At 39.6% G+C, this 14,364-nt stretch overlaps 1 protein-coding gene across 1 annotated transcript; it reads left to right on the plus strand.

Moving 5' to 3' along the window:
* Positions 1–25: 25 nt before the first annotated feature.
* MRPL22 (mitochondrial ribosomal protein L22) lies at positions 26–6,602 on the plus strand. The gene is made up of 7 exons (XM_027468502.3): positions 26–136; positions 245–290; positions 1,559–1,694; positions 3,627–3,692; positions 4,181–4,258; positions 5,035–5,104; positions 6,322–6,602. The coding sequence occupies exons 1-7, from the start codon at positions 73–75 to the stop codon at positions 6,531–6,533; spliced, it is 672 nt and encodes a 223-aa protein (XP_027324303.3). The 5' UTR covers positions 26–72; the 3' UTR covers positions 6,534–6,602.
* The last annotated feature ends 7,762 nt before the right edge of the window (positions 6,603–14,364 follow it).

The following is a 14,364-nucleotide window of genomic DNA, read 5'->3' on the forward strand; positions in this document are numbered from 1 at the left end:
CGCCCCCGCCGCCGCCTCTCCCCTCAGGCTGGGGGCGCTGCCGTCGGGCGCCGCGCCGCGAAGCGTCGCGAAATGCCCGCCCCCCGCCTGCAAAGCGCGGCCGGGAAGATGGCGGCGGGCAGGGCGCTGGGTGCCGGTGAGCGGGGTTGGGGTTGGGGTTTCTCCTCTCTAGCCCCGGGCTCCTTTGGTTTTCTCGGGGCTCTCAGGGCTCTCCCCCGTCTCACCCCGCTGCTTCCTCTTGCAGGTGGCTCCTGGCTGCGTGGGCTCCTGGGCTGGGCGCGGCCGGAGAGGTGAGTGCGGGTGCCTGGGGCTCGTTCGGGGCTGCCCTCGCTTCTTATTTGTGTATGAGTCGGCCTATAAAGCCTTACACATATAGCATGAAACATATTTTTTTTAAAACCCTACGTGTGAAGTATAGAAACTTTTGCTTGTTACTTCTTGTAACGCGTTTGTGTCCTCTTCCCTCTCCAAAAATAAATAAGTAGAGTTGCTCTCCACATGCGGCCGGAGCGCCTTAAGGCAGGGAATGCGGAATTCCTCAGGCCGTCAGGCGCGTTCGTGCCTTGTGCTGAGGCATGAAGGGCAGCACTTATTGTTGGTTACATTGTTAAATTGCGAAATGACGTTCATGTGCTCGTCAAGTATTGTCCTGCGTTGGTAGGTGGTGTTATATCTGGTGATGCTGAATTGTTGTTTCGATAAATAACTGAAAAAATAACCCATAACGTTTACATTTATATAGTGTCCTACTTCCTACTGATGCAATGCGACAGCTTTCCAAGGTGTACAATGCCTTCTTGAAACTAACAATTTGTGTTCTGCTTGTCAGTCTCTTTTTAAAATGCTTTACACCATTTGGCAACCCAGACAAAGCTGCTCAAGGCTCAGTAGAGCTCAGTGTCTGCTCTTGATCTCGGCTGTTTCTTGGTATTGCCAGTGGCTGCCTGGTGCTGCCCTGTCCAGTCAGCAGGGGGCAAAATGCAGCTTGGTCTCTGAGGTGAGCAAACCGAGTGAAAACTGCGGAAGTATTTTTGCTGTCAGCTATCTTACAGTGATTTCATTGCATTTTGAAAGTAGTTGAGATTATTTTCCCTTTCAAATTTCAGATAGGGTGAATGATTAAACACTTCTAATATTGTTAGTACTTAGTCCCTTGAAAAGGTAGAAATGTTTACTGTTAAAATGTTGTTAGAAGTTAAATAAGTATTGGTTAGTCTTGGAAAACTGAAGATGTGAATTGTTTATGTGAGTAAGGAACTCCTCGCAAGACCAGAAAGGTAATAGTGTCTTAGTATGATGAACAGGGGACATTAACTGTAAAATCTTATGCTGCACAAATGCATTTAAGGTTCCTGGCATACTTTAGGAATCCTAAAGCTTTCTGTTGAATTAAAAAGCCTTTGCAGTGTGAACTGTGAAAGACTTGAGCAGTTTTATTTGGAAGTATTCAAATGTAACAGGTCTCTTCATCGTGATGGGTAGATTTGCAATTTTCCAGATAAAATGAACAGCAAGAACGTTTCTGTTCAGCAGCAAAGACTCTGGTTTTGTCTTGCAGGTGGTTAGCATCCAGTAGTGTTTTCCCTCTGTCATGCATCCACACAAGTGCATGTCTACAGAAAGTTGGGAAGTGGGAGAAAAAGAACAGGATCGTTTACCCTCCGCAGCTGCCTGGAGAACCTCGCAGACCAGCTGTAAGGATACACCTGTGAATTTCTTTACCTGTTCATATTTAGCAGTTTCAGAGCAGATTGTCTCTGCATATATTCACAAGGCACTACTCTGGTAGTTTATTCATTTGTTTTTTTAAACATTTTAGTTTGCTTGGCATGTTGATATTGGAAAAATTAATATCTCCTGGATGTTCTCCATTTCTAAGTTATATTGAAACTGCAAGTTGCTGTGTAGCTATTGCTTACTTAATGTGTTGCTCATGATAAAGATGCCACCTTCCTCTGCTTGTAAAATTTCTCTGAACTACAAAGAGATAAAAGTTGTCGGATGTATCACTGTAAACTTGTCCGGTACATAACATCAGCAGTTAACTAGGGAAGAAGACAGCTGGATTGTTGCTTTTGCACGGAACTATAAACGTGACGTTCTTTAGTAGTGGAACTAATGGTGCCTCTTTACTGTTAGTATAATAGTGTATGCTTTCCATTTCTTTTTTGTTTTTGTTTTTCCTGCTTTGTAAATTCTGAGGTCTGATGCTTGCCTCTTACTGTGGCCTGCCTCTTAATGGAGCTGTTTGTAGGTTGTCTGCTCTCACAGTAATTGGTTTGCTTGCTTGATATGGTCTGGAGGGTTCTGAAGTTGTGTGGGGATGGACATGTGAGTCAAGCATGGCATGTGATTGCAGAAGTCTTTTTTTCTTAGGAAACCACTTTGTAAACACAATACAGTGGGACTGTTGCTCTTCCATCTGTTGCACAGCAACTTGTGTTTGCTAAACCATAAACGGAAGTAAAGAATCTAAAATCCTTTTGTTACCTGTATCCTCAATAAAGGCCTTTTGCTGGTCATGCAAGAGAATTTTTGAAAAGTCAGCTTTTTAAAATGCAGTCATAACTGATGGGATTAGGTTTGATAACATCAAGTTTATGCAGTTTCTCCATGTCTCCTCTTCCTGGTCCTTTTAAAACTGCGAAGTACAGTTAAGTGTGAATAGAAGCAAGTCCTTTGAGTCATTCATGAAAGTTAAGTGTTGCGCCTTTGGAGGGAATAAACAATGCTGCTTTCTCTGTACATCAACCTGGCAGAGTTTTAGGTGAATTACTCAATATTTCATCATTCCTGAAAGCTGATGTTTTTTATTTCCATTTTCATAATTGTACTTCATTGGGAAGTAAGCTCTTTTGTCCTGTGCTAGGCATACTGCTCAGCAAAATAAAGTATTTACATCTCAAAAGAACAGATTTATTTTTTTTCTGACATGCTTTGTGGACCATGAGCACCTGTCACTTCTATCAACATTATGGCCTAGAACTTAGAAATACATGCTGTGAACTGTAGTGACTAATGCAATATATATGAAAAGAGTTATCAACCAACTCAAATCAAATTCTTTCTGTGAAGAATGCCACGTCCTTCAAATTTGTATTGCTGTTAAATTTTACTAGCTGCTTTTGTTCCCTGTTGGTAGAGTAATAATGTTAAATGGCTCTTTGGAGACAACTCTCAATGCCAGTCAAACTTGAAACCCTCCTCACTTCTGAAGAGCTAATTAGTTTCATTCTGGTAATAGTGCTTTGTTGCTATCCCAGTAAGTTCACTTGATGTCAGAGTAATAAAGACTGTATGGGCACGTGAGTCTTAGACTGCTTCAAAAGGTGGGAAGGAGGAGAGGAAAAGATGGAAAATCTGACTAGGCTTTTCAGGGACCTCTGTTTATAACAGTTTAATTCTTAAAGATCGTATTAAAATTCACTGTGTGCTAACTATTTCTTTTGTATAATGCTTTCAGTTTAAAATGGCAAAGGTATGCCTGACTTGGTGTGTTCATGGTACAGTAGGGAGAGCCATGCTTCTTTTATTCCTAGAATGAGCATGTGTTGCAGAGTGAACGTATGCTTCATTCTTGTTTTCACAGCAAAATTACCAGTCCTTTAACTTTTTTTTTCACCTAGGAAATATATCACTGTCGGAGGGACATAAAATACAGCAAAGATAAGATGTGGTATCTGGCAAAACTGGTAAGCAAAAGTACAATTAAATTTTGCATTCTGAAATTCAGTATTTGCCTTACCTGCCTAGTTTAGTCAGAGTAATCACCATCTTAATAACAGAGTCCTGAGGAAGAGCATGCACTAGTGCAGGTAAGCGGCTGTTCGTAATTTTGTTTAGCTTTGTTTATCTTAGTATGCTCTCAGTGCATACCCAGGATCATACACAGTTCATGCACTGTGGAAGAATTTTCATGCTAATTTCGGCCTAGCAGTAGATGGCAAGGGGAACTTGGAAACAGAGTAATGGGCTGTTTTTTTCACTTAAAAAAAAAATAATTATTTGGTTGAGAAGTACTGTATGTAAGGTATTGCATTGAAGAGATGATGATAATTAAGGAAGCTAAAGTCTTCTGACTTGCTCTTTGTAGTGGTAAAGTAATTTAGATACTGTTTTTTGAGTAAGAGAATGGAAATATTTGTAATTGCAAAAGTTAACTAATGCTTTATAATTGCAGATAAAAGGAATGTCCATTGATCAGGCTCTTGCTCAGTTGGAGTTTAATGATAAAAAGGGAGCAAAGGTGATCAAAGAGGTATGCAGTAGTATTCTCTAACCCTCCTAATTTCAATAAAACATTTAAATCAATAAATAGCACCAAAGATTTGGAGATGTGTCTAAGTCTACTGGGAACACATTCAAACCACATTCATGTAATGTGACAAAGATATACAGAAATAGTTTGTGCTGAATGTTTTATTTTGTAATGATAACAAATAACATGGGGGTATCATCTTCTCTGTAATGATGCTTGATGTTAAGTTTGTAGTAAATAATGCAGAATCTGTCACTGTCCACTATATCAATGTGTTTTGGTTCTTCAAAATCAGACGATGAGGGATAGTGTCAGGGAAACGACTGAGTTCTATAAAGGCATAAAAGTTTTTCATACACAGTAGTTGTTAGGAGTCTCAAATTGTTTGCTGGCATAATAATAACAAAGAAGAATCACACATTAGCCGAAAGTATTGAATGGCATATGTTGATTTTTTTTTTTTTGGTCTACCTTGAAGTTTGTTTTTAGTCTGTCTAATTAGATGAAGGTCCATGGATGGAATACTGATAATTGCTCGTGGGAGCCATCTTCCCCATGTCCTCTCCTCCCTGAAAGTGTAATAATTGTCCTGAAGCTTTTCAATCTGTGTGCAGAGAACACATTTATGTAAGGGATGTCTATTTTCTAATAGTTTTGATGTCTCTAGAATACTTTTCTGTAATTGACTTAAACTTGCAATTTCCTCCATCTTATCCAGAGATAAGAAACAGCATTGCTTCAGTTTCTGCTCATACTTCTATCTCTTCTTGTTACAGGTTCTGTTAGAAGCTCAAGAAATGGCAGTAAAAAATCACAATGTGGAATTCAAATCAAATTTACATATAGGTAAGTTTTTTCGTATTTCTGTACACAAAAATACCATCTTACATGTACTTGATGAAACAGTTTATTCTTAAAGGTTCTGTTGCTTCAAATCAGTAGAAGTGGATGGATAGTTTCTGTTAAACATGTCTTTAGCGAAACATTAAAGACATGTGCTCCCTATTTTAAGCAGAGCTGAAGTTAATGTGGTTGTTGGTTTTCTGGCCATCAGTTTCTCATAGTTGGTTTCTGACAAGTGGTGTTCTGGCACTGACTAGATGCATTGTTTTTAAAGATACTCATCTGTGAATGGAATTTCTGTTCCCAGTGTGGAAACAGTCCCAAAGAGGAAGCTGCTTGACATGAGTATAAAAGACTAGATAGCAGGAAGTAAGCTGGTATTACTTTTTAATGCAGCCAGTGAACATAGGTTGTGGAAATTTGTCCTGGAATAGTACTACTGCCTTTGAAGAATCAGAAATTTAGGCTTCTCTTAGAAACATTGTGTGCAAGTAAATGGGTATTGACAGGAGACTTCTTAATAAGACAGATAATTATGGAATAAGGCTGTAAAAGCTACCACGTTTTCTTGCCTAGAAACATGAGAAATACTTACGTATAGGTGTTTTCAGTCTCAAAGAAAAAAAAATCTGCTATCTTGCCAAATACGATGTGTTATCAAATTCACCTCATCAGCTTAAAGAAACCTGGATTGTAGAGATTTGATTAGAATTCTTTGGACCCTTCCAGGCCTCTGCCATAAAGACAGCTTATTTGCTAGTGCAGGACTGGGTGTGTAGATAATGAAAATACTTATAATGAATGCAGTATTGGTCAAGTGGAGGAAAAATAAAGTCTATTAAGACTTGTCCAGGAATAGATAGACAAAGTACTGAAAAGCAATTGAATTAGTACCACATTTGTAAGAGCTATATAAGTTAGCAAGCTTTCTGTCTAACTATGTAGCTTTGCTTGGTTTTCTTGTTTATTATATATTCACGTGAATGCTTTCTAAATACACTTTTTTGGTGCTCCTGAAGAGTGTAAACTCATCCCTTGGATTTCTCTGTAGCAGTATCTGCTAAAAGTAATGTAAGCTGGAGGGGAGAATCATGAATGGAAATAACTTTTTCTATGCAATTATGAAAAATACACTGAGACAATGTTTTAATTGCAGATATGTAGTAGTTTATTCTGAGACTTAAATGGTCTTTTCTCTCCTTCCCCCTTTTTTCTTTCAGCTGAGTCATTAACAGGCAGAGGCCAATATACGAAACGGATTCGTTACCATGGTAAAGGCATGTTTGGCATCATGAAACTAGTCAGGTGCCACTACTTTGTGAAACTGGTGGAAGGTCCTCCTCCTCCTCCAGAGCCACGAAAGACTGGTTTTGATCAAGCAAAAGAATATGTGCAACAGCTGCGAAATAGAACACTTGTTCATACACTGTGACAAACTCTTGTGACTGTATTGGTACTCCTTGTTTGACAGTGTAGTTATATAAAATAATAATTAAAATCATGTGTTGGGTGTATTTTAAGTGCTGCTGAAGCTGGATTCTGCAAGAATGACCATAGTCTTTTTCTTAATTTTCAAGCAATAGAGAAAAATCTTGGAAAAGCAGCAACAGATCTTGAGTTACTTGGACCACAGCATTCAAACTTGTCCGCGCTATCAAATCTAGAGCATACAGGGCACCTACACAATTTCTCAGGAACTTTGGTTGTCACAAAACTGATGCAGCTATCTTTTTGTTATATACATTTGGGTCTTTTGTTGTAAAAATGCACAATGGACAGCTTGCAAGGTCAAGATTTTGAGTAAAATGGTCAGAATTGGACATCTCAGAGTAACTACAACACTTCAACAAAGCTGGCAACAATCCTAGATTATCATGCATCATTTTAGGATTCCTTTTGCTGGTTCCTTACTGTCTGTTATGTGTCTTAGGCATTGTGTCTGGCAGTAAGTAAAAAACTTAAAGTTCAGGTTTTGAGAGTGTCAGTAGGTGGCATTGTTTAGTTTGTCTGAGAGGGACATGGCAGAGAAAACTTGCAGCATGTTGAAACTGTTCTTGATTCTGACTGTGGCATTAATAGTCCGATATGTATTTGGAGCTCAAGCTGTTCTCTGTAGAAACTCAATAAGAGTAGCAGGCATTATAGGGAGGAAAGCTTATCTTGGTGAAGAGTGAGCTAATTATTCTGTGGTGTCTGGGAACAAATTGCTTTTGTAATGCTGAGGCAAGTAAAATGCTGTATGGATTTAATATGGAATAGCTTGTTGCATACATGAACCAAGCTTTCAGTTCTCTGAAAACAATCTAATTTTTATGAAGTGAAAAAGGGGGCAAAAAAAAGTCAATACGGAGAAATCTGTCTTTACCCAGTCAAACTTTCAACCCAGATGGCCAGAGATCATGAACATCAGCATAAAGACAGAATGAGTAGTTGCTTGTTTATGAAAATAGTCTGGTATTTAGACCTTTTCCATTCTGGGAACATTAAAGTGGGAGATTAATTGCTTACATCGTTTGGATCATTTTACCACCCTGATAAGTGGTGGCTTTTCTACATTCAAGTAGTGGTGAAAATAAAGCCATATTTTCACCACTACTTGAATGATGGTCAAGGGACAGTTCCCACAAGGAAACAAATTCTTTGTCTTAATGAAGGTGTCATACAGCTGATTCTTTGGGCTACCAAAGCAAAGGGAGTGCTAGGGGATTGTGAAGTTACACAAGAAGTACACACATAGATCATACCACTAAATGGGTGCTTACTTGCACTCTTTTTCTGTAGTGCACTTACAGAAGCATTACTTGTTTTATTGCAGGGATTTAGTAACTTTTATCTGAAAGGTGTGTCTGAAAGATGGAAGAAACTTCTGTAGGTCCTGATGTGTTTAAGGAACTGTTTTTGGTACGCTATAATAACTGTGCTTTGCTCTGCCAGCTGCCCTTACCTCTTTTGCCATATTGACTCTTAAAAGTTGTAGCAAACTTGAATTACTTTTATTTTGGGGGGCTGTGGGAAGCCAGTGATTTGGGAAAACGTTAAAGAATTGCAAAATAATTGTTGTTTAACAGTGCTTTTTCATCTAAGCATGTAAAACCTGGCTCCTGGATACTTTATCCCATTGCTTCTTTCTGCTGCAAACTGTAGATTTCCCTTCAGATCCCTTCTTGACCTCCAGACAAGATTGAGTCTATACATGGATATTCATTACTCTAGTTTTCTCTAAAAACTGAAACAGAAGTGAGAATGTGACTGTCCTTTCCAGCTTCATGATACAGCAGGTGGCCCTGATGCTCCTTTAATCAAACAGTTTTGGTCTTTAAAATTTTTCAGGCAGAAGGCAGGATGCTTGCATTCTAGTTTGGCTGCTTGTCACTCCTGTTTTCCTCAAAACAAAAAGTAGGATTCATTTTTGACATACTTTTCAGCCCACACCTTACACCTTAGTACCCTTTTCTTCCCTCTTAAAGGTGTGTGACCCACAGTGGATCCTTAGGGTATTGGCTAAAGAAGCTCCACAACTTTGGCTGTAACAGTACAATGGGGGATTTGCAAGATAAGGAGCTTGAACTGACTTCATCCCTGCCTTTCACTTGTAGGAGGGTAAGAGTGTCTGAAGTGCTTTCATTAATGGGTGTACCAGAGCATTGATATGGGAACCTGCCTGAATCTGTTTAAAAAAATCAGTAAAATCTAGTAATAAAACTTTATACCATCAAGTTTTCTATGTAAATGCTTTTTTGATTCTACTGTGTTTTCTTAGTAATTAGTATGTCTACACTTTAGATTTTTTTTATATGGATTCAGAAAGAAAGACTTGTTGCAGTTAACAGTACTTCACCAGAAGATAAATGTTTTTATTACTGTGCCCTCCAATAAAAGGTTATTCTTAAATGAGTTGTCACCAGACACGAGGAGGAGAGGGACCTAGGCCTCTACTTGATGCTAATTTTGTTGGTAACATCTGGGGGCAGTGTAAACTCACCACTTGTGTGTGTATGTGCTGACACTGCAGAAATAGGGGGAGGAGCAAGTATGCGTGAAGGTGTAGTAAGGCTTCAGGGAAATCTGAAGAGAGCAGAACTGTGAGCTGTGCTCAGCAATGTGAGATTTAATTGAGGAAAACTTAACCTGCTGTTGGGCTTGTTCATAAACATTTTAAAGTATTTAGTGAGAAAGTCAAAGTACTTCAGTCAACCTGATGTCTTTCTGCACGTGTTGTATGTGGTTTGTTTTCCTTTTTAGAACTCCAGAGCAATTACTGAGGAGATTATTTATGGATCTTCCTAAACCTACTTTTGAACTTACTTGAAAAGTGTTCATCAGCCTTCTCAAGAACATGGAAGATAAAGATGAGTGATAAACAGTGACTGGACCCTGATCTTCGACAGTGTTAGGGCTTAAAGGGTAAAGGGGCAGCCAGGCCTGTTCTGCCTGGTGTTACAACAGCTGTGTTGCAGTACCTGACATGAATTTGGCTAGACCAAGGTCGTGCAACGTAGATCTTCTGATTAGCTCTGCTTACACAAATACGAGAGCTGTGCTAGCAGTACTGCCACCTCAGCATTGCAGAGATGCTTGGGGAAATCCTTCACTCACTGGAGCATAGGAACAATAGGAATTGCTCTTGGCCTTCTGTCAATCCCCATGAAAACCCATCAATGGGATGTTGGAAGGTCACTTGCAAACAGAATTCTCCTCTAAATGGGAATAAGGTTACTCCTAATATCCTCAATGAACCATGTAAACAAAGTGACATTCTTCACCATATGATCTATTGTTCTCTTGAAAATGACCTTATTTCTCACTTTTCAAAGAATGAGTCTTTATTGCTGAATGACAGCTATCCAGCTGTATTTCAGCCTTTTAATTTAAAATAATTACTAATTAAATGAAATAGGAGACTGTAATAGCAATAATAATCACACAAGTTACTGTGTGCTGGAGCCTTACCTAGGGAAAATAACTTCAAAGGAAGGGAAAGTTTCAGGAACAAGATATCTCTTGAGATTAGTCAGCAAATGCAGAGCTAATTTTATATTTGCTCTATACCATCAACGCTCTCCTGTTGTTTCAAGGAAGTTGTACGCTAATAGAGAGGGCAGGCTGCCATTGAGGAGAACAAGCCAAGGAGAGTGTACCTTTATATTGGGCGAATTATGCGTCCACCTCAGAGTATTAACTGGGGAAATGAACCTGAAAATATGAAATACACTTGAAGAACTGAGCATTCTTGCAATTAAAGGCAACTTGGGGCAGAGCATCTGATGAACTAGCACATGTGTGGGTGCTGCTGCTGTGTATTGCTGAGTAGTAAAACTGTTGGGTTTGTGTGGTAGAATTAATTTTGTCATGCATGAACCTAGATTTTTTTCCCTTTTTTCCCTTCACCAAAAATAATGAATTGGAGCCTTAAACTGTAGATTTATGTGATATTTTATTTTAAATTAGCTTGGAGTGGGACCATTGTCAACACTACATCAGGTCACTTATGCCTTTGTCTAACAACACTGGAAAACCTGCAAAAAATGAAATCCCTCTGCCACTTGGTAGCATGTACTGATACTGTGCTACTCTCCCTATGCAAACTTCTTGCACAGCTCAGCCTGAATCTTCCAAGATGTACGTTATTGCTGTCCTTTGTTCTGTTGCCTGGTGTTACAGTGACATGTTTGACTCTCCCATTGTGACTGTCCTGTTGCTATTGGTGTTAACCTTTGTGGCAGATGAACATGCCTAGCTTCAGCCTCCCCTCATAAACCTAGCTCTCTGGGCCTCATACCTTTATGCTTTCCAGTTTCCCCCTCTCTGCTGCAGTTGGGAGTCCAAGACCAAGTCCTTCACCAGCATTGACTTTCCTCAGTGTGCTGGCCGTGCTTCTGATGGAGCCAACTACACAGTTTGCTCTATCTGTGAGGGGAGAGTGGTGTTGGCTCGCATTCAACCTTGATGTTCATGCAACTCCCAGCTCCTTTTTAGGTTGCTCATCAAAATTGCAGTAAGTACCTTTGGCACCTGTGTTCCAGCTCTCATTGCTTTGCTGTATACACTAATGAGGACTCCTTTACTACCAGGAAATTGTTTTGTTTTGTGGATGATGATCTTTCTTTCTTTCCCAATAGAAGAGTTGCAAAACAGTTTTCTGGCTTCTGTTATTAATCAAACTCCTAGGCTAGCTAAGAGTGGAATAAAAGCATTTGTACACGCTATTGTGGTTAACCTCTATCAATGTATGCAGCTAAGAAGCAGTGAAACGTGTCTACATCTCTCCTATTGATTATCTTCTTCAGAGGAAGACAAACATAGGCCCTTACTGTATGCTGGCCATGTAAATTAAAGCTTTAATTAAAAGAAAACAGAGTGGACTGTGAGGCACACTGCACTGGGCCATTAAAGTATTGCTATTCAAAACCAGCTCTTCTAGATGCCCCCGATTCCTTGCCTTAGTTTTCCCCGCTTAAAATTCCCCATAGTGCATTAAGATGAACTCAGTAGTTAGTAAATTTTCCCCTGTGTAGTTTACAAGCTCAAGGTTATGGGCTAGAACAAGTAGTGTCATGCTATAAATCAGGTGTAATGGAACAGCTGGAGAGCATGCACACAAGTCCTGTTTCCCCTTACACAGCGTGTGTCCTAAAACTCCGAAGGTAGTGTTGGCACAAACAGAGAACCCCCCACAAATGGCTAATTAAGTTATTAATAATGAGCTTTGCCCTGCTACCATCTCTCTTGGAGTAAAGAGTGCTGGGAAGTTCTTACAGGGCTGTAAATCAGGAAAGAAGCTCTCAACAGAAAGAGGATGCAGCTGAGCTCCGTGGTGGTGCAGAATGGAGGATGGGATATCTGCTTCTCAGGAGATCTTTTTCCAGCAATTTTTTTTTATCATAGTGTTTTGTCATAACTTAAGTGGATTTAGCTTTCAGCTCTCCCTTATGGTTCTTGTTCTTAGAAAGTGCTTTTTTTTTTCTTTCTTCCTTTTTTTTTTTTCCCTCCCCTAGGCCTGGAATGTGCTGGAATGTGTTACAGTTCAGTGAGCCTGAATGTTGCTCTGTCTTCAAGCAAGAACTCTCCTTGCGCAGGGTGGGATTGTCTGAAGGTCCGTGGATGAGTTCACATTGTTCTCTCAGCTCAGAGCACAGGCAGCAAGCAGCAACCTGCAGCCCTCTGTGTTGCGACAGACATGCCCTGAACCTGTGGCATGGTTCTTGCAAGAAGACGACGAATGGGAATATTGAACCTTAAGTTGGAAAGGTTCAGTCACTGGGGAAGAGCTCTATGTAGAGGTTATATTAGAGTAGCAGAGCTATGTTAGAATAGCGTAACTGTGCTTATGCTCTAGCTATGTATTGTCTGCCCTGTTCATGTGAATTGTGGAAGCATCCAGAGATCTGCTGGCAGTGACCTTTTTTAAAAAAACAACAACAACAAACAAGCAAACAAAAAAAAACACAAAAAAACCAAACTTTTTTTTTAATTAAATTTTAAATAAAATATTAAAAAAAAAAAATTACACTGTTCCTTAGTTTTTTAACCTAGTGTGGCCAGGGCATTAGGTAAATGTAGAAATGTGGTTGCAGACATTTGAATGAGGGAAGACAAATGGCACCTTCTCGACCAAGAGATTCCTGGAGACATTTGCATGTAAAACAACTGGAAATGTAGTGCCCTTAAAAGGGGAACGTGACTTCAAAGTCAGCAAAGGGTGGTGGGGATAAAATGATGAGGAACTTGGGTTTACTGTGGGCTGCCTGGAGTCAAGAATAAGGGGAAGAGGTGTGGTACAGTTACACCTTTCTTACCTACAAAAATCTGTGGCAATTTCTGCTGGAGAATGAGGCAATACCAGCTAAACTACTGGCTAAATAGCTACAACGGTCTGTAGCATGTCACGTTTCAATGCAGAGATTCCCACTTGTTCTCAAGTCCTAGAATTTTCAAAGATGCTCTTAATTTTTATTTTTCTTTTGCTATCCATCTCTTTTGCTATGCTCTCTACTTTTGTGGGGATGGATGTTTGGAAAGCAGTTAGTGTTCATCTTCTCCATCTGTTCTGATTCTGGCTATGTCTGCCTTTTTGAAGATTTTCTGAGTCTGTGCTGGGAATGCATTTCTTTTGCTAGTGTTGAGAGATTTATATTTTTAATGGGTATTTGTTTTATCTATCTTTGCTAGATTTATTCATTTGATAATCTTAATGTTTCAGCAATGTAGGCAATCTTCTCATGTCCTGATCTAGCATGCAGGGATTTTATAAATTTAACAGTTTGGCTTTTGGATCAGATAGTCAGCAGAGGTAAATCCTGCAATGTGCTGAGTATGTTCAACACCACTGAAACTGAGGGTATTGGTAACTTGCAGGGTGCCTGAAGCATCTTTGAGGATTGTGTTCTTAGTATCTTTCTTTACACATGAAGCATGTGAATAAGTTACTCTGCAGTGCACGTCTTTCCTTGCTAGACTCTGTCCTTTAATATGATTTCTCTCTAGTAAGTTACTTTTAAAATATTTCTTGTTCTCTGATACAGAAACTACTGACTTATTGCTACATTAAAAAATAATCAATATTTTAATACTTAATAATTCAGATCCTTTATCAGAGAGCATAATACCTCCACTTTTTAAAACTAAGTTTGAGATGTTATATTTAGGGCCAAAATTCTAGGTTTCGGAAGGAGGCCAATAATATATTTTCCCGATGTCATGCCTGGAACAGCAGGGGAATAGGGACAGTGATCCAGGGGTGCTTCATATACCTACAAGGTGAAATGCAACAGCAGCCCCAGCAGCAGGCTTGGCAGAGCTCTGACTTTGGCAGGCCAGCACACTCGTGGCACTGACAGCACAAACATTTTGTGGCAACTGTGCAAAGCAGGCAGCCAATTATTTTACTAATGATTGCTTCTCAGTGCTCTCCTCCTTCATCTGCCCTAGAGAGGAAAACTTTCTCCCCTGTATTCTGTCCTCTTGGATAATGGCCTGAACGGATTATTTCTGTAAAGATGTGGTGATAACACCGCAGTGGTCTGTGCTGTGTGGGACTCAGCTATGTAATTACATTTCTTCTCTAAATTCCCTCCTTTTCTAGACTTTATTTGTAGACCCAGTCAGTGACCATAATAATTGTAGCAGGAATAGTCTGAGAGTTTATATGCATGCTGAATTCTCTCTGAGCTGTTCAGTCACTTTCTGCCAACCAAAGTGATTGGAAACTTAATGCTTAGAATGTTTCTAAAATTCTTTGCCTCAGAGCATCACAGTTAATACTT

Source organism: Anas platyrhynchos, chromosome 14 (genome assembly GCF_047663525.1).
Source record: "Anas platyrhynchos isolate ZD024472 breed Pekin duck chromosome 14, IASCAAS_PekinDuck_T2T, whole genome shotgun sequence".
In the NCBI taxonomy this organism is placed as follows: domain Eukaryota; kingdom Metazoa; phylum Chordata; class Aves; order Anseriformes; family Anatidae; genus Anas; species Anas platyrhynchos.

Coding starts and splice junctions, on each gene's coding strand:
- MRPL22 (XM_027468502.3), top strand. CDS start 73: ATGCCCGCCCCCCGCCTGCAAAGCGCGGCCGGGAAGATGGCGGCGGGC. Junction 137..244: donor GGGCAGGGCGCTGGGTGCCG/GTGAGCGGGGTT, acceptor TTCCTCTTGCAG/GTGGCTCCTGGCTGCGTGGG. Junction 3,693..4,180: donor TGTGGTATCTGGCAAAACTG/GTAAGCAAAAGT, acceptor TTATAATTGCAG/ATAAAAGGAATGTCCATTGA.